The sequence below is a fragment of the Chelonia mydas genome, chromosome 16 (genome assembly GCF_015237465.2).
Source record: "Chelonia mydas isolate rCheMyd1 chromosome 16, rCheMyd1.pri.v2, whole genome shotgun sequence".
Classification (NCBI taxonomy): Eukaryota; Metazoa; Chordata; order Testudines; family Cheloniidae; genus Chelonia; species Chelonia mydas.
In genome coordinates this window covers 11295297-11320311 of record NC_057857.1, presented here as the reverse complement: position 1 = coordinate 11320311, position 25015 = coordinate 11295297, and the positions used below count along the sequence as shown (strand labels likewise).

At 42.9% G+C, this 25015-nt stretch overlaps 1 protein-coding gene across 12 annotated transcripts in view; it reads left to right on the top strand.

Annotated features, from left to right (window-relative positions):
• The window catches only part of CDK5RAP2 (CDK5 regulatory subunit associated protein 2), a 104422-nt gene extending 88210 nt beyond the window's left edge, over positions 1-16212 (top strand). For 5 of the 12 annotated variants that reach the window (XM_043530091.1, XM_027819702.3, XM_027819701.3 and 2 more), the window contains 7 exons: positions 2567-2815; positions 4673-4807; positions 4913-5172; positions 7440-7586; positions 9701-9839; positions 13965-14011; positions 15558-16212. In XM_043530091.1, the coding sequence (XP_043386026.1) occupies positions 2567-2815; positions 4673-4807; positions 4913-5172; positions 7440-7586; positions 9701-9839; positions 13965-14011; positions 15558-15617 (1037 nt within the window). In that variant the 3' untranslated portion in view covers positions 15618-16212. The remainder of the gene's footprint in view (positions 1-2566; positions 2816-4672; positions 4808-4912; positions 5173-7439; positions 7587-9700; positions 9840-13964; positions 14012-15557) is intronic. The other 7 variants (XM_043530094.1, XM_043530093.1, XM_043530092.1 and 4 more) reach the window with 2 other exon arrangements.
• Positions 16213-25015: the final 8803 nt, after the last annotated feature.

The following is a 25015-nucleotide window of genomic DNA, read 5'->3' as shown; positions in this document are numbered from 1 at the left end:
ATTTAAGCCCATTGCTTCTTGTCCTATCCTCAGAGGTTAAGAAAAACAATCTTTCAACCTTTTACATACGTGAAAACTGTTATCATGTCCCCTCTCAGTCTTCTCTTTTCCAGACTAAACAAACCCAGTTTTTTCAATCTTCCCTCACAGGTCATGTTTTCTAGATATTTAATCGTTTTTGTTGCTCTTTTCTGGACTCTCTCCAATTTGTCTACATCCTTCTTGAAATGTGGCACTCAGAACTGGATACAATACTCCAGCTGAGGCCTAATCAGAGCGGAGTAGAGCGGAAGAATTACTTTTCGTGTCTTTCTTACAACTCTCCTGCTAATACATCCCAGAATTATGTTCGCTTTTTTTGCAACAGCGTTACACTGTTGACTCATATTTAGCTTGTGTCTGCTATGACCCCCAGATCCCTTTCTGCAGTACTCCTTCCTAGGCAGTCATTTCCCATTTTGTATGTGTGCAACTGATTGTTCCTTCCTAAGTGGAGTACTTTGCATTTGTTCTTATTGAATTTCATCCTATTTACTTCAGACCATTTCTCCAGTTTGTCCAGATCATTTTAATCCTGTCCTCCAAAGGACTTGCAACCCCTCCCAGCTTGGTATCGTCCATGGACTTTATAAGTGTACTCTGTTTGCCATTATCTAAATCATTGTTGAAGATATTGAGCAGAACTGGACCCAGAACTGATCCCTGCAGGATCCCACTGGTTATGCCCTTCCAGCATGACTGTGGACCACTGATAACTACTCTCTGAGAATGGTTTTCCAACCAGTTTTGCACCCACTTCATAGTAGCTCCATCTAGGTTACATTCCCTAGTTTGTTTATGAGAGGGTCATGCGAGACAGTATCAAAAGCTTTACTAAAGTCAAGATATACCACATCTACTGCTTTCCCCCTATCCACAAGGCTTGTAACCCTGTCAAAGAAAGCTATCAGGTTGGTTTGACACAATTGTTTTTGACAAATCCATGAGGACTTTTACTTATCACCGTATTATCTTCTAGATGTTTGCAAATTGATTGCTTAATTATTTGTTCCATTATCTTTCCAGGTACAGAAGTTAAGATGACTGGTCTGTAATTTCCTGGGTTGTCTTTATTTCCCTCTTTATAGATGAGCACTATATTTGCCCTTTTCCAGTCTTCTGGAATCTCTCCCGTCTTCCATGACTTCTCCAAGATAATCGCTAATGGCTCAGCTATCTCCTCAGTCAGATCCTGCTGGTAGTTTAGGCTTTGTCTACACTACACAGCTTTTAGCTACGCGGCCATGTGGCTAAAAGTCAGGCAGGGTAAACGCTGTTTGTCGGCACTTTTTCTGACAAAATACTTCCACCCCCTATGAGGCGGGGTTCGCGATGTCGACAGGAGAACGCCCCTGCTGACACTGAGCCATTTACACTGCCACTTTCCGTGCAAAACTTTTGTCTTTTGGGGTTGGGGGGAGCTTTTTTAAGCACCTGCGAACGACGAAAGTTTTGTCATTTTGTCATTCAATTGGCAGTGTAGACAAAGCCTTAGTAGCAAGTGGCCCTCTTCCCTCAGAGTCAGTATTAAGAGAACATCTCCTACATTGTGTCAGGGACAGCGTGCTGCTGGAGATACTATTGTTTGAATGGTATGTAAAATTGAACCCCTGCCCACTTGTGGTTATTAAAGCTGTAGGGGAAGGGAATGAAACCTACCTGACTGCTTCTTCCACCTTCCAGGAGCAAGGGGGCAGAAACCCTTCTGAATGAACATCACATTGGTGGAGGTGCGGAACAGCCCCCATTTTCGTGGCACGCTTTCTGCAAAATCCAACAGAAATCTTTGCAGAAATTAATGCTGTTCCTTGCTATGTTAACTTGAATCCCCTTTATAGTTTGGTTTAGTGCCCAGCTGCAGCAGAAGAACCCAGTTGCAAAGGGACAAAGGGAGAAATCTCAAGGATAGAACTAAATTTCTCTGCAGAATCTGCAACATCCACGTAATTAGAGGATCACAGCAAACTTCCTCCTCATGCAGCTGCAAACCCCTTCCTGATGAGTGGAGAACCTTTTTGGATCTTAGAGTGCAGGACCTCAGGAAGCCCTTTTTGTGCTTTGCCCCTGCTATGAAAGGGAAGAACAGTGCCCTGAGAGTTTGTCAGTTTCAGATTGGTTCCTCTGGTTGTCAGGTGATCACAATTCCCTTTGTCAGTGGTACTCCATCCCTTCTCCTCATGCCAGGATTACCCATTCCTTTTTTTTCTTCCCCCCTGACTGTGCATTAATGCACTTCAGATTTTTTAAATCCTTTCCGTTCTAGTCTCTTATTAGTCATCATCTTGCTTTTGGCGTGCGACGTATTAGCTTTTATGGACAAAGTGAAAAATAATTTTCAGCTCTTATTAAACTGTTTGAGGGTAGAAGCAATTAAGATTTCCTTTTTTTGGTCAAACCATTATCTTAATACTGTTTGTAGTTAATTCTTAAGATTGAGAATAAAGCTGGCTATAATTTACTTGCTAAGCATTTTGATAATGTCTAACATTATTTTAATTGTTAACGATGTTAAGTGTTTCTTTTAAAGACATCTTGGATCCTGGACATGAAGAATTCCGAAAAGATCAAAATAATCCACTTGATTTACATGAACTATTGACTGAAATACAGAGTTTGCGAGTGCAGCTTGAAAGAAGCATAGAGACAAACAAGACGTTGCATGAAAAATTGGAGGAGCAGCTTTCAAAAGAAAAAAGAGAAGAAGCGGCCTCAGTGTCAGCTGTGAATATCAACTACCGTTTCAAACGAGATTCACAGCATTATACGGGAATGAACGGTACTGTGCAGTACTTGCTGTTATAACACTGTATAGAAACCTGCGCCTTGTTCTTCAAAGATGGCTCTCTCTCCTAAGGCCTTATATGACATCAGCTATGTTATTTGGGCGCTGTCCATCAGCTTTTCAAATCTCTTTCCTTTTAGAGTTATTAGTGCACGCAGAGGTGAAACGAACACTGTCTGTTCGCCTCTAACTGTCAGTTCCTTTTCATTCAGCAAAAGGTTTGCGGATGGTCTCTGGAATGGAAGGATGACGAGGTTAAGTTTCCATAAATTTTGCTTACCTGGGGGTTCTTTATTTAATGCAGAGCTCTGCAGCATTTGCTAGAGGTGACTGTGCATTACTCAAGAATGATCAGGAAGTGCACTGGCTGGTCTTTGTGTAAATCAGCTGTCCCCTTTATACCTTGAGAAGTATTTTATCTTTATTTGCACTGGTATTCAGTGATAGCATTGTAACAAATCAGAATTCAGGGGAAAATATAGTGAAGTATTTTACGCTGAGAGTACAGAAGGCACAAGGATCCTGTCTCCTCTGTGTCCCTCATGGACCCTGCACTCAGGAGAGCATAGACTGTTTCCTCCTAGTGCCCTGCAGACACAAGTCACCCAATAAAGGGGTGAGGAATGAACCTACCTCTCTTCCCTCACACTAGCCTGCCTAAACACCCTGCTGCACTACAGAGAGCAGGTTACATCAGCCACAGGGGGATTGGGAGAGTTTCACACACATGCACCCATGTGGGCCTATCTAGCCCAATCTTCCTTGTACTCTGTATAAGATACACAGATTCTCAACCAATCAACAATCAAAAACCTCTCATTGACTCTCCACCCTGCCCAGTCATAATAAGATCTTATGGACATCATCCCCCCCATCCTCCCCTACCACCTATGAGAAAAGACAATGGCAGGTTTTATTCCCCGTCAGGTGAGGAAGACCCTGAATGCAGAAGAACCAGTATGTTAATTCTGTGCAGGGTTTTCTGTGCCATCAGCACCTAGATTACTGTAACATTTTCTACATGGGCCTGCCCACTTGGGGCCACTCAGAAGCTTAAGTGGGTGCAAAATGTTGCTGCTCGCTTGCTGAGCAATACTGTAGGTCGTGCAGGGAGCCCATAACACCAATGGTCCTAGATACATTTCTAGGTGTAGTCCTAGATGCTGGTCTTATCATAGAATATCAGGAAGTCATCTAGTCCAACCCCCTGCTCAAAGCAGGGCCAGTCCCCAATTTTTGCCCCAGATCCCTAAATGGCCCCCTCAAGGATTGAGCTCACAACCCTGGGTTTAGCAGGGCAATGCTCAAGCTGCTGAGCTATCCCTCCCCACATCAGCTTGACTGATTAGAGACCTGCTTATCTGAGACACCATTACTTTCTGCCATACTGCTGCAGCTGAGACTGGAGGGTTGGGAGGGAAGGATCCAGGTGTGGGTTATTTGAGTGCAGACAGGGCAGGCTTTGAAGGCTCTGTGACAAGGCCTGGATTTCTTAGCCTTCTGGCCATGCTCCAGTGGCTGTCTTTTCTCATAGGCGTTTGCGGGGGTCAATAAGATCTTATGACGACTGGGCAGGGTGCTTTACTTTTTGTGGAGTGTCAGTGAGAGGTTTGTAATTGTTGATTGGATGAGAATATTTTACTGATGCATTTCCAGTGATTAGATTTTGAGAGGTACCCAGAGATTATGTGCTAGAGAAATAAATATATGCATGCCCTGAGTACTGGAGAGCTTCGCTTTACGGGGACTCCTGCTGAAATACTCAGATTTAGGGAGTAGGACCAATGAGAACTTTCTACTGAATAGGTTACCTGCTTACTGATGCACTCTCTTTCTGTTCTGGATGTATAGATGTTGGTCACAAATTCTCTGCTCCAGGCAGTAATGTATGTGAATTACAAAATTGTGGACATGGCACATCACCAGCAAAAGCAGGTACACCCAAGGACAAGAACATCATAAATAAGCAAATGTTCTGTATCCCAGGTTTGCCTTTTGAGATTTAGTATGGTATAAATTACTTTCACATTTTGAAAGGATCAGGCTTTAAAAATTAAGTTAAACTTATTCCCTCCCCTCTCCCCACTTTAGAGACGCAACTAGCATCTAAAGAAGATTTAGAAAGCTCTTCGCGGTGCAGTAGCAGCTCATCCACTGGCACATCATGCACCCCTCGTCTTGTTCCCGGTCATCGTATGTGGGCAGACAAAAATGGACGCCATATCCTTGGCTTGATTGAGGATTATAATGCTCTACGGAAGCAGATCTCAGAAGGGCAAAAGCTGGTATCTGAAATGGAGGCTCCTCTTAGAGAGAGCACTGGGATGAAACACCTGGAACCTGGAGTAAAGGTACACATTGAGAATGAACAGGGGGAAATGAATTTGCCTACTGTAAAACATGTAGATCAGATAAATGAGCTTCCCTGAACAACTCCGCCAAAGCACCTCAGCCTTGACATGTACTACTCCGGCTCTTCTACTCCTAGGTCCCTTTTGAACACAGACCGTCAGCTGCACGATGATGTGGACAAGTGACCTCCTCCTAGTTCTGAGTGAACAATCTCATTTTTATCTGTGGCTTTAAATGTGTTTTAACCTGTGTGTCTCACAGGTGAAACTACTGCTTCAAAATAGAAGTTAGGATTTATTACATTGGAAATATAATCAGAAATCAGATAATGAAAACATGAAGACAAACTATGTTAAAATGGAGTTAAGGTGGAAAGTAGAACTGGTTGAAAGTCAGACTTTCCATTCCGAAGGAAATTTCAGAACAAAAAGTAGAATTTTCAAAATCCCTGGGGAGAGGAAAATCTGAACGTTTTGTTTTGAAATAACTGAAATGTTTAGTTTTGAAAATTTAAAAAAAAAAAAAAAAAAAAGGCAAATGTGGAAATTCAAGCCCCAGGCTCAACCATGACGCCTTGGGAGTTTAGGTTCCCCATTGGGATTTTGTAATTATTCTGAAACAGAGTGTAATTCAGATTTAAGGTTAATTTAAAAGAAATCCAAACTTGTCGAAGTACAGAAATGCAAAATTAAAGTTGATTGGGTGCCTTAACTCTGCCCTGTAATGACTCCTCCACAAAATAATTGATACATATTAATGGTGGTTGTCATATTAAGTTAAATTGATTTTGGAATAAACAGTATCTTTCATTGCTGCCCTCCCCCCCCCCCCCCCCCCTTTTTTTTTTTCTTTTTCTTTTTTTGGTGTCAGTTGACTCTAGGTGGGAAATCAGCAGCTAGTCTAACAACTTGGGAATTTCCCAACTGGTCAAGTTTCAGCTTTCAAGACACACTGTACTGGATACTCATCAGGCTTCCAGTTGTAACATACTGATATAGAGTTATCATGGCCGGGCTATACTCCTAGATGTAATAATCTATTCTGCTTTTTCCTTAAATAAGCAAAATGCTTGGTTTGATGTAGGAGGAATATGTTGTATTGAGTTTTTCACCACTTCCCCTTTCATTCAAAAGAAGAAAGGGTGCTTGATTGACTATGTAGAATCTTATACCCTGTGCACATCCATTACTAAATTCAGTTAATAGACCACCTATGTTAAGATTGTAGAAAAATCCCTGCTGGTCTTTAAAAAACGGGGGGATAATTATATCGTGTTAAAATTGCAGTGCTTCTCTTTACCAGTTTCATATTAGCAAAGACATTGAATGTAGAGCCCATAACAATTCTGAACATTTTTTCAGGCATTGTATGTGTGCTTATATACTATAGTGATGTCATGTCTGCATGACACTTAAGACTCTCTGAAGTATCTCACATTTTCAGATGACCTAGTTAAGATACTAATAATGACTGAAGAAGTAATCTCCCAGCATGATTGTAACTTGTTTTGTTGGTGTAAAGATAAAAGCAATAAGTTTCACAATTTGCAGTCTACCACCAAGCTTTACATCTCTGAAGTTTCAAACTACTTAGCAAATGGGATATTTTACATGACAGGAGGCTTGTTGTTAGATAACAATGCTAAATAAGCATTCACATGGCATGTTGGATGTGGGAAGGCAGAACAAATGGTTTTCTCCCACTTTCCCCCCCATTGCCATCACTTTGGTAATTCATTTGCTCCCCGTGCAGTCTTTCCCTCCTCTCTTCCCTTTATTTCACGTTTATGCGTTTTCGTCAATTTGGTTTTCTCATCTGTCAGCAGAGGAAAACATTTTAAATGTGCCCTGTTAGTTATTTTAGCATTAAATGGAACAGTTTAAAGGGTCTGCAAAGGAAGAAACATCTCTATTGCTTAAATTGATGTCTGGAGTCATTTGACTTTCAAATAGCATGCCATGAAATGCAAATAGGGAAGGAAAAGAGATGCCAAGTATTTTCCACATTATAGCAAATACACTAAATGTAACCCATTATTAATCACTATTATTGATCAGGATAAATCCCCCCCTCCCCATTCTTGAAAAATGTATAATTCAGCACTCTCTCTCTCAACTATTAAATTAGTTTATCCTGGCACACAATAGCTTTGTTCCTCATCTTAAACATGAAATTCATAGCTACTGGATTTATACCTTTAATTAAAACCTACATTTTCATAATCCTTTAAAGATAAATATATCATGTTTCTAATCCTACTATACAGGTTCCCGACCAGGAATCACTGAATAACTTTTCTGCAAACATTCACACAGTACAGCAGATTTTAGAAGAGGCTGCACGTTTATTAAAACTTCTCTGGAGAGTTTCACTTCCTATGAAAGTTGTACACAGTACTGCTCGCTGCAGTCAGGTACGATGTTGTTTCAGTGTGAAGGCAAAAGCAATGAACCATTCAGAGGTTGTTCTGAAAGTTACATAAGATGGTCATATATGAATCATGAAGTTCTTTTGAAGGTTATAAACCAGGTCTGGCCAACCTGCAGCCTGTGGCCACATTCTCCTTTACTATGCAGCTGCAGCCTATGAAGACTTTAAGACCAAATGTGTGATAGCTCTCATCTTTACTATGGATCTCCGCCTTGGCGTGACTACAGTCCACAGCGTGCAATACTTCATTTTGATCTAAGCAGAGGTGGCTCAGATCATGAGCCTATCATCTGCTCTATTTTATGCAAATTACATGTTATCCTTGGGTTCTAGGCAAATGGACTTTCAGCTGGAAAAAATTTGGCTACCCCATTATCAGCCCATACTCAGTCTGATTTATATGTTACAAAAAGAACAGGAGTAGTTGTGGCACCTTAGAGACTATTAGGGGCTGTAGCCCACGACAGCTTATGCTCTAATAAATTTGTTAGTCTCTAAGATGCCACAAGTACTCCTGTTCTTTTTGTGGATACAGACTAACACGGCTGCTACTCTGAAACCTGTCATTATATATTACAGTAACACAGTAAGAATCTCCTTTCCAGTTAATGATAAGCACCCTATCTCATGGCTTTGATGTAATCAGAATGCTATGTTTCACCTTCATCACTATCACATCTGGTCTGTAAAACAGAAAATTTTTTAAAGTGCAACAAAATCCCAAACAACTTTTATAACCTTTTTAACTGAAAAGGATTACAATATGGAAATGAACTAATGTAAACGGAATGCATAGATAGGTGTCACAATATCACCACTCAACATTGAACTGTTCCAAGCTAAAAATCAAATTGTGGCTTTAAAATCTAATTTTTTTCTCGTGAGATGTTTTGTGTGTGAGTGTATGCCTGAGAGAGAGACAGATCATTACTAAAAATAAATGTGTTGGAAGGCAAAGGTTATTTTAATAACATTCTTTTGTTAAAATGTTGCACTATCTTTAAAAAAAATTATAAACTAAAGTAACCTGTGCTCTCCAGTATATCACTTGAGTTGTGATCCTGTAGTTGGTGATGCTATCAGAAAGCCTTGAAGGGGTGTGTAATTCAGCTAGTACCATGTGTATTTAAATGTGTGTGTTCTGTGTGTGTGTGTGTGTGTGTGAGCCTGTACTGCAACACATGTGCATACTTATCTGAACATACATGTATATATCTGCACATGTGTAGACATTCACACACTATCTACATACACCACTGTCTCTCAAAATACACCAAATACAGAAAAAACTTCATTTGCATGCACATCCAAACCATGATGATAAGGATCAAGGCCTGCTCAAAATCTGGCCCCATAAGTTCAAGAGAGCTTGTACTTAGAGCTGGAGTTTGTGCAAGAATCCAGATCAGTGACATTGTCAAGTGACCTTGGTGTTCTGTTTAGTAGCCCTGTCCCAAAGGATAGTAATCACACCAAGATGATGGAAGTAAAGCCTTTAAATAAACAGGACAGATTGTAAACTAATCTTGCAATCACACTGCTCCTGTCACTGTTATGATGCATTCAGATCCTCTGATTAAAAGCCATTTTATAATATATATATGTGTGTGTGTGTGTGTGTGTGTATATATGGAAAGTAGAAATACACAGTAGACCAGGTTCCCAAACAGTGGTCCACGGACTACTTGTTGACTTTTGAGCACTTGCTGGTCACATGGTACTGGCTTGCTGTATAGTTTCCAGTGGAGAGCAAAAGAACTGATGGGAATGGAAGATTAAAGAGCAGAAGTAGACAGTGGTATTAGCCTTTTCCCAAAAGGTTAAAACATTAATTGCATTAAAGACAACTAAAAATGCACAAATACTTTCCTCAAATTAGTTTTCTGTGTAAGGAGTTGCTCTAGTTGCCTCTTGGATGTCTTGTGATTACAGATGGTACAGTTGAGATTGGGAGGGGAGGTGGCCATGAGACACTCCATTAAGAGGTCCATACTGTAAAGAAGTTTCAAGGCTCTTTCACTAAATTGTTTAGCAGTTAACTATATGCTGTAGTTTATATAAGAATTCTGAAGTCATTATTTTCTTCTTTCAATTTAGGATGAAGGAATGAAAACAGAAATACTTAGACTCCATAAGAAATTGTCTGAGCAGGAGAAGAAGCTACATATTACTGTCAAACGCTTGCACTCTACAAACCAGCTGAAGGAAAACATGGAGAAAGTCATCATTGATCAGTGTTAGTGAATGATCTATTATTAGTTCCTCAGTTTCTTCTATTTTATTTCTGTAGATGGTTAATTAACTGAAATGAAATGAACGAAGAAACTGTTTTTAGTATGAAACCACTCCTGTTGAAGTGCTCCTGAATATATTTAATAGCCAGTGTTAAATGCTTCCTGGACTCCAAAGTATATACTATATAAAGCTTGAGGCTTTGTTCCATGAGGAAGAAATTCATCTCAGTGCATAAGGCAGGCCGGCACATAGCTCTATGTCCCATGTCATTCCCCTAACTTAAGTGTCATGTAGGGACTTGTGCAGGCCTGTTGTAATTTCACCCATAAGTCATTGTTGTATGATCCTCATTGTCAAAACAGATCTGTTGAGTTATTTCATTTAATGTACCAATTTCCTATCTTGCAAGGACTGTCTATTAAAGGGAAGCAATGTTTTCTCTAGTTCATTATATCTCTGTGGCCCTTTCCCTCTCAAAATAGTGATGATACCAGAGTCCTAGTAAACCTAGAATTATTGCGAGTTTTCTGGTGTGTTTCTGTGTTGCACCTCTATCAAAGTAACTGGGAATAGAGTTGCTAGTCAAAGAGAGGTGCCATAGCAGCAGAACTGACCATGTGAAACATCCTGGGAAGAGTCTAGAATACTCTCTAGACTGTATTAGAGGATTGCAGAAGAATTGCAGAGGACTCGGTAGCATGAGGATGGGGAGCTTACTACTAAGCATGGTAGTCCTGATGGGAAAAACTAGGACAGGCTGTAAAATGAAATTTCGTTCTTAACAGCCATGTCCAGAGACTTGTAAGAAACATGAATTAAATCACCTGCTTTTAATGTAGCTTCCAAAAATTTGTCAGAACTGCATATTCTGTAGTTGTATCAAACACCAAACAGTCCAGTTCCAACACAATATCACAACGTTCAGGAACCTTAACTATTACACAAGTACAGCCGCCAACTCAAACATTCAAAACCAGGACATGTGTAGGTATGGCAGATGCACTACAAAACAACTAAACAATTTATATCAAGCACAATCTTTAACCAGCCCTATTTAACTCATGTGTGCCATTCACCACCCAAACTAACCTCTGCTACACCACCCTTAACTCTGACCTGTGGTTACTGGCTTACAGTCTTCAGTGTTTTGTTTGTTTTATGCCTGCCACTTTCCACCTGCTCTCTCCCCACTTCTCTCAGTGAATTGGCAGTAACAAGCCTTCAAGAGAAGATGGCAGTCCCACTCTGCTCATCCCTTGGACAGTAGGGGGGCTCCTACATCCTGCCACTTGTTCTTTAAGCCCCACTATCTCCAAGCCACTAAATGATTCTCGTTTGACAACTCTCATTGATTAGCAAATAGGCAATAGGGAAGGAAGTGGGGAAGGAGACTTTTGGCTTAAGGAAATTGTAGTCCCATGTGCACACACGTACGGCTTTACAATAATTTTATGGGATTTTTTTAAATGTGAACGTTAAAGCAAAGAAATGTAGATGTTACCCACCAATGAGCTGATTGGTGAGGAGCCTGTCTAGTCCCAAGACACACTTTCATTGGCAGTCAGATTGCATCTGCTAGCTGCACAATGCAAGGTGCACATTCAATGGGATACAGCCCTTATGCTTCAGGACCTCATCTGTTCACCATCAGGGATCTGGAAGGAGCCACTTCTCCCCTCTCCCCATGCTATATTATGGCACATTTTGGTGCATCATCGCCTCGATGGCTCAAAGGTCTCTTCCAGCGTGACATATATGCTCTTTTGAGTAATTAATCTAGAATTTAAAATGTTCTCTAATATCCGCTAAATGTGTTTGAAATGGCCTTACATCAGTGCCATGAGTTACTCAAATCATTGGCAACCACATTTCATTTCAGTGTTGTTCTGCTCCAAAACTGCAAACGTTTTTAAAAAAAAAAAAAAAAAAAAAAAAAAAAGTTACCTGCATCTTTTTTCTGCAGCTCAGTATTTATAGGCTGTGTTTAGACCAGTCTTTTCAGAAGTGTCATTGTAACAAATGACATTAACATTGGTTTTATTAAATCCAAATTTCTGTTTTGTTCAATTTTTTGGAAGTTAAATAGCTCAGTTTATGATTTCAAAAAGAATTCTAGAGTTATATTATTTTGTCTGTTTAAAAAATATCCTTGGGATGGAGTCTCTCTTATCTGGGATGGCAGTCCCTGTGTTCTGATGACTTACACCCGGTGTAGACATCTAGGGTAGTTCAGTGCGGTTACACAGGGTGTAAAATAGTGTAGATTTGGGGCTAACCCAACCACACACAGCCCCCGCCTCCCCCAAACACATCCAAAAAGTTCACAACCTGTTCTGAATTAGATCTTGATAAAATGAAGCCATCATGTTCTAAAATCTCCCGATGCAAAATGCTGCCTGGCTAGTAGCAGCTTACTATTAGTTTCATATACTCTAAATTCTGTTCATGTATGGAACTTAATATTTTTGATTTGGAAAAATCTAGTTTTGTCAGGTAAAATGAATTTACTAACAGTTCTTTATGAGCAGAGAGCACTGTGTTACACAAAGGGACCTTGATACAATTTTCTGTAAGTTTCATTGATTATGGGAATTATGGATGTCAGGTTACTGTTGCCTTTTAGAGCAATTTCAGAAATGTTTCTAAAGTGCATCTCTCCACAAACTCCTGACCATGCATAAAGGAAGCTAGATGAATCAGAGGAAGCTGCTAAATTGTATCTTCATGCTTAAAGTTCCTATTTCAAGTAGCAAGAAATCACAGGGATCAAAGTGGGTGACCTTCCCTTCCATCTTATTCTCCACAATCCAAATTCCTGCTAGCTGGGTAGCACCCCTAAAAGTCTACAGTCTGCCTTCAAGTCCTCTAGCACTATTAGCTTGCGTGTTCCTAAATATGTTTAGAGGCACAGATAGGCACATTCTCATGGCTATGAGTCTCTCTTACATATTCTTATGACGAGAGAACTCTGCTTATAAACCTCATCTGAACATGTAACAATGCAGAGCCAAATTGCTGTAATCTGCCAGAGCTATAATTATCTCATGTCAGCTATATCCTTGGAGTTGGTGGGTTCTTATTATTGTAATGAAAAATCTTTATTATACCTAAATTGTTTGTTTATTTTTTAAGACTGGAATATTAAATTTCTACTTCAACAGTATTTTTGAGCAGTTGAGCCGAGAGCTTAGAGAATCACATTTTTAACCTGGCATTTCAAAGATCAGTTCTTTATACAAACAACCCCCACTCTATTCTTAGGTCTTTTTCTCTCTCAGGGGCTAACCAACCAGATTAATAGATAAAAACTTGGAACCCTTCAGAACAAGTCACTCTTGCATGATTTCTCCAGGGGGTATATAGGCTGTCATGTCCTTGAACTGCCAGTTCCTTCATGCTGGAGGAGCTGGCGTACATATTTCGCCATCTGTCCTTCCTCCCCCGCCCCCCCAATATCTTCCCTCTCAGTCTCAGAGAACTGATTTTAATTGGGTCATGCTTCATCTCTCCTTTCCATAGACTTTGACTTCCATGGAGGCTGCATTGAGCCCTTACAACATAAGCTTCTTGGAGCAGGGAATCCATTTGATCAGTATTGTAGAGGGCTATGCACATCCATGGCTCAAAATAACTCTCTTAAATACAGTGTTGCAATATACATGTTATTACTTGGTTAGTCCTAGTTATGGGAGGAGTATTTTAAAAGCTCTCACCCTTTTGTTCTGTATATCTGACAGGCAGAACAGTCAGGTGGACTGAGCACAGGCCTGGGAAATAGGCAATCATGAATTCTAGTTCTGGCATTGCCACTGACTGCCCCTCTGGTCTTGGGCAAGTCACTTAGCTGTTCATGAAATTATACCCACATCCCAGGGTTGTTGTAAGCTTACTCAGTGTTTGTACAACAATTTATATCATCAAGGGGTGTCAGTTCTCCTAGGTTTTGATAACTAGGTTGAAATGGCTAGGGGAAAAAGGATGGATGGGATGGGTGGTGGGTCATTTGCCCAATTTGTAGATCTTGGTGTGTGTTTTTACTATTTTTTAACAGCACATCTAATAAATGCAAAGAAAGAAGTGTAAGTGCTAAGTAGTATTGTGTCTAATCTATACTCTCTCTTTGCAGTGGCTTTAACCCATGATGTTTTAAAGAAGGCTAGAGGAAACCTAGAAGTAAGTAAAATCTGTTTCCATTAAGTGCCCTGTGGTACGTAGTACTCTGCTATTTTAAGTACATTTAATATAAATTGCCATGTTAGTAATATACTTTGCAGCATTACTATCAGTTGCTTGGTTTGTATTTCCCACTGGCCTGGTGTAAACATGAGGGGTTGGTTACATTCATTTAATAAATTTTCCTTAATATTTAATGTTTAAATGTTAAAATTTAAATTGCACATGATAGGCTTGAAAGGATTAGATTTTGTTGGTAAATGTCAATTTGTCTTACACACACAAACAGATGATGGAAATAGTTTTCAATCTAAATTTACAGATAGGCAAGGTAAGAAAAATGCTGCTTTGAGAACTTACTAGCATTTGTTTTAAGGATATTTACCTTGCAAATGTTGATATGGTATGTTTAATAGTTATAAAGCTTTAATGTTGTGAGTCTCAATATCTACTGTCATTAAATAACTGATGAACCCCCCTAAGAATTCCCAAGTTAAAAATTTAAAAAATGCTTTAAAATAATTTATCAAACATCTGTCAAAATAATAAAAAAACAGTCAAATTCTGCCAATCCTACTTATAATTAGTGTTTACCAGATAACTGGCTCAACCCTGTCTTCTTGCTTATGCCTTTCGTAGCTTAGTAGTCCTATCCTTTCCCACCTCATCCAGTTGTTCACGGTCAGCATAAGGCCACAGTCCAGTAACCTCACTTCCAATGCCCTATCGTATCTTCTGCCCAAGCTCATGAAGAAAATCTTATTCTGTGCTGCCTTCGACATGTCTTAATAGTTGGCTTTGTTTTTTAAAATCTGGACCCAGTGGGGAAAGCTTCTGCAAACAGACGTTTGCTAATGCAACCTTTTAAATTAGTTTGAGTTCTAAACGGTCTCCTTTTGCATCTCCAGAGCTGAAGTAGAGCTCTGTGTAGCTTGAAAGCTTGTCTCTCTCATGAACAGCAGTTGGTCCAATAAAAAATTATTACCTCAGCCGCCTGGTCTCTCTAATATCCAGGGACCGACCTGGCTACAACAAACCCTGCAAACAACCCTTTCATATTTGATTTTCCTCAAGCACATTTAGACTTCACACCCTGGAGACCATAGCGTATTAACTTCCCTCTCTGTCCTACTCTTTTAGTCATACACCCCTTTAATGACACCCCTGCTTGTAAACCATTTCCAACTTTCGCCACCAACTCCCCTCCATCCTTTTACAACTCTCATCTTTTATGAATCGTTCCTCCATTAGCCCCCTCACCAATGATTTCTCAAAGCTTTTTCTTATCTAGATGCTATGTTGTTGTCCCTACCTTGCCTGGGTGAGAACCTGATCATGCAAAAGGATCCTTATTCCTACAAGGAATTGTATTACGCTCAGCAGGTCTTCATGCAGAAGTAACAGGCCATGTTTGCAGATGATCCTTTTGCAAGATCAGAGTCCTAGAGCGTAAGATATGTCAATTTGGGGGCTATTCTAGATCTTGGAAAGTCCTGTGTGAGTTTAAAGTGCTATGAAATGTATTAATAAGTGCTTTTCTTACCAGGTTCAGCCAGCTGAAAATCAAAAAGCAGCTTCACATACCAACAAGAAAAGGATTCTGTGAAGGAGAAAGTTCCACTAATAAAGCCTGTTCCTTCATGTGATCATTGTGTAGGCTTCTTTACAGTTTAAGCCTTAATATTGGTTGATTTAAAAGGTTCGCTTGGCACTTCAGTAGATGACACCCTTTGACAAAACTATTGGGAAATAACTTATTTAACATAGGGTAAAGATTGGTTTTGAATATTTATTATACGAACAGGTACTGGAGAAAAGTGCAGAAAGTGTTTAAAATGGGCTCATCTGAACTTTTCTACGTTTTTCTTATGCTGTAATTTTTTTTTTTTAAAGTAGATGCATTCTGTTTCTTCCTGTGGTACGATATTTCCTAGTGCCTAAAAGACTTAGTCCAGGTAGTTAGCCTTCTCCAAACTTCTTTTACAATGAATACTTGCAGCAGGGTAACAGGTTTTCTTTAGGTCTGCCTTGCATCACTGGATTTTAGGGCTATGGGAAGCTTTCCGTATTTTAAAGCATTGTCAATATGTGCATGAAGGATTTTGCTGAGAGCTACCTGGTGTTGAGCTAACATTCTAAAGTAGCAATTAGAATCTGCTGGTAGGTCTGAAAATGTGAATTAAAATCAGACATTTGTTAAACCTGTTCATGTTAATTATTTTGTTTGCAACTCCAGAGCTTTCGGAGCACTATCTTACCATAAACCACCTGTGATCAAAGTCTTCCCAATTTTTGGCTGGGTCACTTGTTTTCTCTGAAGAAATATGGAAGCGTTCCTGCCCCTCTGGTGTTCAGTAATCACTCAGAGAAGGTGGTTGACAGAGATCTGCTTCATTCAGTTCCAACCACCTCTGCATTACATGACCCAAGCCTCTTAGAAGTACAGTTCAAGTGTAAACCCGAGTGGAATACACGGGTTTGTGGGGGTGCCCAGCACATCAAGGTCAGAGAACTTTGCTTAGTAGTAGCTGCAGGGGCAGCGCTCCTAGTACAGCAGGCCCTCCCCCCAGGTATTTAAGGGCAGCACTGCCCCAGCCCCCCTCAGTTCCTTCTTCACACCTGCTCCTTGAGTCTGAGCACTCCGTGTGGTACTGGACCTCATGCTTTTTCTGTCTGTGTTTGTGATTTTGTTATATCGTAGTTTATAGTTCATTATTGTAGTATCCTTAGGTTTTTGTTAGGTAGTAATTACGTACAGTTTAGCCTGGTGGGATGTCCTCACCGGGTTTTAAACACTATCCATCATGTGGGGTAGCTGTCCTCAATAGTGACTCCCCCCGCACCACACACTTAGTGTTTATTGGGCCTGCTGGAGGGGCATATGAAGGAAGATGCTCCATCTGTAAATTGTGTAAGAAGAGTACAGAGGTGCCAAGAGACTTGTGCCTTAAGCAGCACCTTCTGGAGCAGGTCATGAGACGTGCTTTGGCCCCAGGGAAATCTGCAGATTGTCCTGTCCGGGAGAGCCTTTTGGAGTCACCTTATTTCCTCAAAATTTCACGTATGAAACTGCAGCAAAATAATTTCATAGTAAAAGCCCTTGTACCCCAGCAACTATTGGTGTTTCTCTTTTACCAGTGACTTTCAGTGGGAGTTTTGCTCTTAAGTCACAGGGGTGTTTTGTGTCTCAATAGGAGCTAAGCTCTCTCCACCTAACGTTGGGGCCAGATTTTCAAGAGTACTTGGAAATCTAGCCCAGCAAGGGAAGCGAAAGCACAAAAACGGAGTGCTGCTGTCTTTAGCTGACACCAGGGGGAAGCAAACTCATTGGGCTGCGTTGATAGGAATACATGGGAAAAATTGAAAGTTAAAAATAACCTTTGCAAATCAAAAGGAAAAACAGCGTATAGTCAAACTTGCACTTCACTCTCATTGTGCTCACATCTCTTTAAAAACATTGTTAATTTTACTAAGTAGCTAAATGATAGACACTCAGCTGTAATCAAAATCCGCTATACATTTCAACTTTCAAAATTAATCATCCTACGTTTTTGTGTTACAACACCTGAAAGAAACAGGTGGGCAGCTATATATAGTGCATCGGTATCTACTGGTTTGCCTGCAGCTTTTATTCACACCATCTGTATGTTTCTTATTTGCCTTGCCTTCCCCTAGATGATCTGCCACTCCCCCACACCAGAACGCTGCTCCTGATCCCTTGCTCCTACTGTCAGTTGTGAGGGATGCATCCATTTTAAAAGGACAAGTGCCTCTCCTAGCATTTGGATGGGGGAAATGGGGGGGAAAATGAAAAAGAATTTCCAGCTGACCCAATTTCAAATATATCATTACCTCTTGAAAAAGAGATGATCCTGAGAGATCAAAGTATTTCAATTTAATGAGAAGTTCCTCTTAAGCGCACGCAATTTATTGGGGCAGTTTAAAAATAATTGAAAGAAAAACCTTACCAGCTGGAACGCTGCAAAAAAGACAAAACTTATGGTGTGTTAATTTTGTTTAATGAGAACCAAGTTTAAATTTTCTTTAAAAATAACTACGGGGAAAAAGACAGGAGGGATAGACAGAAGGGTTTAAAGAAGTCATTTGGTTTCTGAGTGCTGACCTTGCTTTTGTTTTATGCTCAGGGTGGGTAGAGGACTTGGTGGCTGCATGGTCTGGTAGCTAGGTCAGCTTTCTATACCACAGAGGTGTCTGGGCTTGGCCCAGACTGTGTGCAAAGAGGCACAATACTGGACTGTATGCAAAAGGAACTGGCTACTGCTCACGAAAGGCCAGCATTGACCACACCTCAATCTCCGAATGAGCCTTTGCTCAATGCAGCCTCTAAGCATGCCCCTGCCACACCCCCATAGCCTTGATGCAGCCTCAAAACACACCCTGCAATGCCCCAATAGGCTTGAGGCACCCTGCAAGCTTGAAGCAGCCTGGAAACGCTGGGGTACACACACGTGATGTCCCCAACAATGCCCCAAACAAACCCCTGCCCCCATAGGCTTGAGACAGCCTCACGATATGCCCCTGACACACCCCCATAGACCAGAAGCATCGTCGAATCACAACCCCGAGTTACCCCTGCCACACGCCAATAGGGTAGAGGCATCGTTAAAAGACATACCCCTGCCATGCCCCCACCACACCCCCATAGGTTAGAGGCATCATCAGACCACTACCCTGATGCCCATGCCACACCACCATAGGTTAGAGGCATCATCAAAAGACACACCCCTGCCACACCGCCAGGCTAAAGGCATCATCAAACTACAGCCCTGCCATGCCTCCGACACGCCCCCATAGGTTAGAGGCATCATCAAAAGACACACCCCTGACACGCCCCTGCCACCCCCCCAGGTTAAAGGCATCCTCAAACCACAACCCTGACTCACCTCTGAGACGCCCCCACAGGTTATAGACATCATCAAAAGGCGCCCCTGCCATGCCCCTGCCACACCCCCACAGGCTAATGACATCGTCAAACCACAACCCTGACATGCCCCTGCCACACACCCCATAGGTTAGAGGCATCATCAAAAGATACGCCCCCGCCACACCCCCCCAGGCTAAAGGCATCGTCAAACCACAACCCTGACAGCCCCCCGCAACACCCCGATAGGTTAGAGGCATTGTCAAAAGACACACCCCTGACATGCCCCCGCCACGCCCCCATAGGTAAGAGGCATTGCCAAAAGGCATCACAGACGGCCATGCCCCTGCCAAACCCCCAGGCTAAGGGCATTGTCAAACCACAACCCTGCCACGCACCTGCCACACCCCCATAGGTTATAGACATCATCAAAAGGCACCCCTGCCACACCCCCACAGGCTAAAGGCATCGTCAAATCACAACCCTGACACCCCCCCCATAGGTCAGAGGCATTGTCAAAACACACAACCCTGACACGTCCCCTCCCAAGCTAAAGGCATTGTCAAACCACAACCCTGAGATGCCTCTGCCACGCCCCTGCCACGCCCTCATAGGTTAGAGACATCATCAAAAGACACGCCCCTGCCACACCCCGCAGGCTAAAGGCATCATCAAACTACAACCCTGCCACGCCCCACCATAGGTTAGAGGCATCATCAAAAGACATGCCCCCCGCCACACCCCCAGGCTAACAGCATCATCAAACCACAACCCTGACACACCTCTGACATGCCCCCATATGTTAGAGGCATCATCAAAAGACACACCCCTGACACGCCCCCCCACCACACCCCCAGGCTAAAGGCATCGTCAAACCACAACCCTGACAAGTCTCTGACACGCCCCGTCACGCGACCATAGGTTAGAGGCATCATCAAAAGACACACCCCTGACACCCCCCCCCCAGTAAAAGGCATCGTCAAACCACAACCCTGCCAGGCCCCTGCCACACCCCCCATAGTTTAGATGCATGGTCAAAAGACACACCCCTGACACACCCCCCCACCACACCCTCCCAGGCTAAAGGCATCATCAAACCACAACCCTGACACGCCCCCGCCACACCCCCATATGTTAGAGGCATTGTCAAAAGATACACCCCTTACACACCCCCGCCACACCCCCCAGGCTAAAGGCATTGTCAAAGCACGCCCCTCACACGCCCCTGCCAGACCCCCATAGGTTAGAGACATCATCAAAAGACACACTCCTGCCATGCCCCCGCCAACCCCCCTCCCCAGGCTAAAGGCATCCTCAAACCACAACCCTGACACGCCCCTGAATGGCCCCACCACACCCCCATAGGTTAGAGGCATCATCAAAAGACACACCCCTGACCTCCCCCAGGCCAAAGGCATAATCGAACTACAACTCTGCCACGCTCCCCATAGGTTAAAGGCATCGTCAAACGTCACACCCCCGACATGCCCCCCTCCCCCCCCCCACAGGCTAAAGGCATCATCGAACCACAGCCCCCACCACACCCCCATAGATTAAGGGTATTGCCAAAAGACACAACCCTGACACGCCCCCGACACACCCCATAGGTTAGAGGCATTGTCAAAAGACACCCCCCCCGCTATGCCCCCGAAATGCTCCCACAGACTCAAGGTAGCCTCAAAATATGCCCCTGCCGTGCTCTGATAGGCCCGCCCAGAGGCTCTAGGCATCCTGGCTAAGCCACTGACACACCCCCGCTACACCCCTGGCACACTCTCGCCATGCCCCTGCCACACCTGCATAGGCTCAAGCCATCATCGTAACACACCCCTGACATGTTCCCCACTACACCCCCCCCCCCATAGGCTTGAAGCAGCCTCAAAACACCCCCACCATACCCCCATAGCCTTGAGACACCCCCCGACATGCCCCCATAGGGTCTAGGCAGCCTCGAACCACGCCCCCGCCATATCCCTGATGCCCCCGTGTGCTCACATCAGCCTTGATACATGCTTGAGGACACCGGGGTGTTTCAATAGTGTCCCCCATGTCATCCTCAGCTCCTGCCTCCGAGCCTGCCTCCATCCATACCTCCCACGGTGGGGGCTGACTATCCCCCCTTCCACACCCTTATCTGTAGCCCTGTGCCCAATGCTGCCTCTCTGCTCTGTGCGTGAGGAGAGCCGTCCAGTCACACTGCACTGTGGGGTGGGTTTTGTGCTGGAGAAACACATCCAGTGAAGGACAAAGCGGTGACAATTGCCTTTCTTTGATTTGTAACCTCAAACACATGACCGCCCCCGTGTCCACAACTAGCACTGAACGTTAATGTTCTGTCTCTTGGTGCGCTGTAGGAATGTGTCTTCACAAAGCACTTCCATCCTGAATGTCTATATTCTCCCTAAAGCGCGGCAGCTGTTGACTAGTGCACAGGAACCTGGCCCCAAGCCTTATGGTGGGAGGCAAAAGTGAGGGAGACCTGCAGGAGGGAAGGTACTATGCAGCACAGAACTAGCTGAGTTAACTCCTACAGCTGGGGTAGAATCGAATCCAACAGAAACAATGAGTTAACGAGAAATGATAGCGGCTAGATACAGTTCCATTGTCTGATTACAAATCATATACTTTAATACCGTACAGAATTGTTTGTAATCGCTCCCCTCGATTCCACAAAACAAAGACATTAATAGCTTATTTCCATTCTAGCCGCTTTGTTTGAGAATGAAGCCACTGCTCACTGGAGTTAGGAGACCTGGATTCTGTTGTTGACTCTGGCCCTGAATATGGGCCTGAATGAGAGGCCTGATCTCAGTTGGGGGCCTAGGCACCATTGCAATACAAAAAGAAAACCTAACTTTAAAAAAAAAAGATTTCCCCTCATCTTTAGAACACTGCAGTAATTATGGTCGGGTCAAACCCCTGTGTAACCGCAGTTACAGTCTCATCTGCTACCACCACTTGCAGTGCAGCAATTCATTTGGCCCGCCAAATGACCTGCAACGGATACCTTTGGTCCTTGTTGCTCTTTTCCTGCGTACTGCTCCCTCAAAGCTTCCCTCAGTGGCACTCAGCATTCAACAGCGTAAAAGCCATTTCATTGTTAAAGTCTCAAAGAGACCTAAAATAAAATAAAATCCAAGAAGGCAAGTAACAAGTGTCATAAATTCATAGCTCGTGCATTTGGCAGAGCAGGTAAAGTGCAGTAACAGAGTGATATTTAAAGCTGGTTAAAAATGCTAATTCCATTTCATAGGAAGTGTTGACAAATTTGGGGGAGGGGAGTTGTAAGATTTCCCATGGTCCTTTTAGAGTTTTTTGATGAAAAACCATGAACCAAAACTCTTCTCAGTTTTTGTCAACAATATCTGGTGAATTTTGGTTTTTGAAACCTAAAACTGAAAGTTAACAATCCCACCCAAAAAAACCCCAAAACAAACAAACGAAAACAAAAACAAAAAAAAGTTTAATTTTGGTTGCAATTTTCCTGATTCTTTTGTCACACACACAAAAAAGCAAAACAAAGTTTTCTGCAAATATTTGCATGTGTCAAAAAGCTGTATTTTTATAAAAAAATTATGAATTTTTTTTTATACAAGCTCTAGTGACATTATTTGAGGCTTAATGAGAGACTAATCATTCAAATTGTGACACCGGTTTCATAAGACCTGGTTCTGCTGATGCTGTCACTACCCAAAGCATTCTGCACTGGGTGGATGTGGCAGGTGGCAGAAGCAGGCATAGGATCCAGGTATCCTGAGGCCCAGTCCAGTACTCTGTCCATCACCTCTGTGCCTTAGTTTCCTGTTCTATAAAATGGGGATAACGATACCGACTCCTTTCTAAAGTGCTTTGGGATGTACTGGTAAAAAGCCAGAGAAGAGCTAGGTGTTATTGTGTATCTGTCGCTCACTGTGTTTTTGAGCTGTTCAGCTACTACTGAAAAGTAGCTGGACAATTGCAGGTACAGAGCCATGCTACAGAACACTACGTGTTGTGAAATGGCTTCTCGGGAGTCATGGGCTTGTGTACTGATGCTGAGTATTGGACTCAAGTTATAGTTCCCTGCTAATCTTTGCTTCAAATAGCTTACAGTCTACTAAGTAGAGACTGTGTGTTCATTGAGTTTGTACAGCACCTAGCACAATGGGGCACAGACCCTGATTGTGGCACCTGGCCATCACTGCCATAAAAACAACAAACATAGATGGTAACCCCAGGGGGGCAGGGACTGGCTTCTTATTCTGTGTTTATACAGTGAGGGTCCTGGTCCGTGATTAGGTGTTACAATAAAATGTTACTAACCTTCGCCCACACCAACTCAATTTCTTTCCTGTTGCCCAAAGCCTTCCCTTTTCAACCACTAGATGGCAACAAAATGTTACATTTGCTTGGGAAGCTAGCATTGAAGCATTCAAATGAGGCTGTGAAAAGGAAGCTCTGTGCCTGCCCTTCAGCAAAGAAGTGCTGCTTTGAAATTCTCAACCACAGAGGGTTTGGTTCTACTTCTTACTCCCACCAGTTTCCCCTACTAACTCTGCAGACTCAGGCCCCCAGTCATTAGAATTTCTGAAATTTAAATAGGACGTTTGGTGCCAGGGCTCTTGGTCTGTCTTATGTACTTAAATAAAACTTAAGTCTTTCTATACATCTGCACCCGTATGGAGAATAAGGAACCAAATAGGTTAGTCAAACACATCCTTGCTCAGAAGCCCCCCGAGCTCCAGGGGAAGGGCATGTACAAATACGCAGCTTAGCACAGATTTCAAAGTCCAATCTCATTTCTGACCACTGTTCGGGGTTTGTCAAAAACACCCCCACCCCCCCAGTCAGCTCTACTCAGTAAAGGAGCCTCTGTAGAATGAAGCAGTCCTTCTCTAGCATGTCATGTTAACCAGGAAACCAGCCACTCAAATATGGGCATATCACTTTGCTATATCACCCACACCCCGAGGGTCGCTTGGGTCTTCGGGCTGCAAGAAACAGTTCTGCAGATTTGGATGGATGCTACCTGCCCTCTTCACTCTGTGCTGTTCCCCCCCTGCACAACTCCGTTGAGGAGCCTGCCTCTTTATCGGAACAGACCGTGTGGTCTATATAGCTAAATCACGTAGGGAGCCATTTCCAGTTGGCAAGCATTAATACCAACCCCTTCCTTCCATTACTTGGAAAAGGGGGTGGTATCAAGTTTAGAGCTTTCTGAAGTTTTGTGCATCTGATACCATCTGTTCTTATCCTGAAATGGCTCCTGATTCATGCTAAAGGTGAGTCTGAAATTTATTCAAATAGCCTCGTTAATACAAGCTGCTTCAGACACTGCAGGAAAAAAACCCCAAAACAACCCATCCCACCTGGTTCTCCACCAACCAGGGATTTGCTTCTCATAATAAAGGTGGGCAAATGCTTCCCTTCCCTACTAGGAGATGCTGATGTGACTCTTCTGATCAGACAGGCCCACCAGTGAAATGGAAGGACAGGAAACACCAACAGAACGTTCAGCTTCCAAAACAATGTGTCCTGCTGGGAAGTTGATTTCCATTTGGATCCAAAATTAAGATGCCTACACTGGATTAAAAAAACCAAAACCAAAAGCAACAACCACCCCATATTAAGGAATGAATTCCAAATTGGAGGAGCTCACCAATAATTTCTGCAGCCCAGGAATTCTGGTGTCTCTGGGAAGTTCACAACCTCCGCATTCCAAATATTACTGGAGGGAATTCTGTGCCAAAAAATAAAATTTGCAGAATTTTAAAATATTGTGTGCAGAATTTGGGTCAATAAATAAATGTGGCTCCAGCATGGCAGCTGGGAGCACAGGCCCCTGGCTCACTGAGATGGGAGATCACCCTGAAGCCCCCCACCTCCCCTGGTACAGGGACTTGGCAATGAGGCTGCACGTGACCCTGACACACTGTAAGGGCTGGGCCTGCCCCAGAAACACCCTGGGGCCCTTTGCCTCTGCACCAGGTGCACCTGGTGTGGGTGGGCAGGCTCAGTGCAGCAGGATCCAAGTGTGGAGGGGCTTAGTGTGTATGTGGGGGGGGGAAATCCATGTGTGGGGTGAGAGGTTTCTGTGTGGGGCAAGCTGAGTGCGGGCAGCTCAGTGGGAGATCTGGATGCAC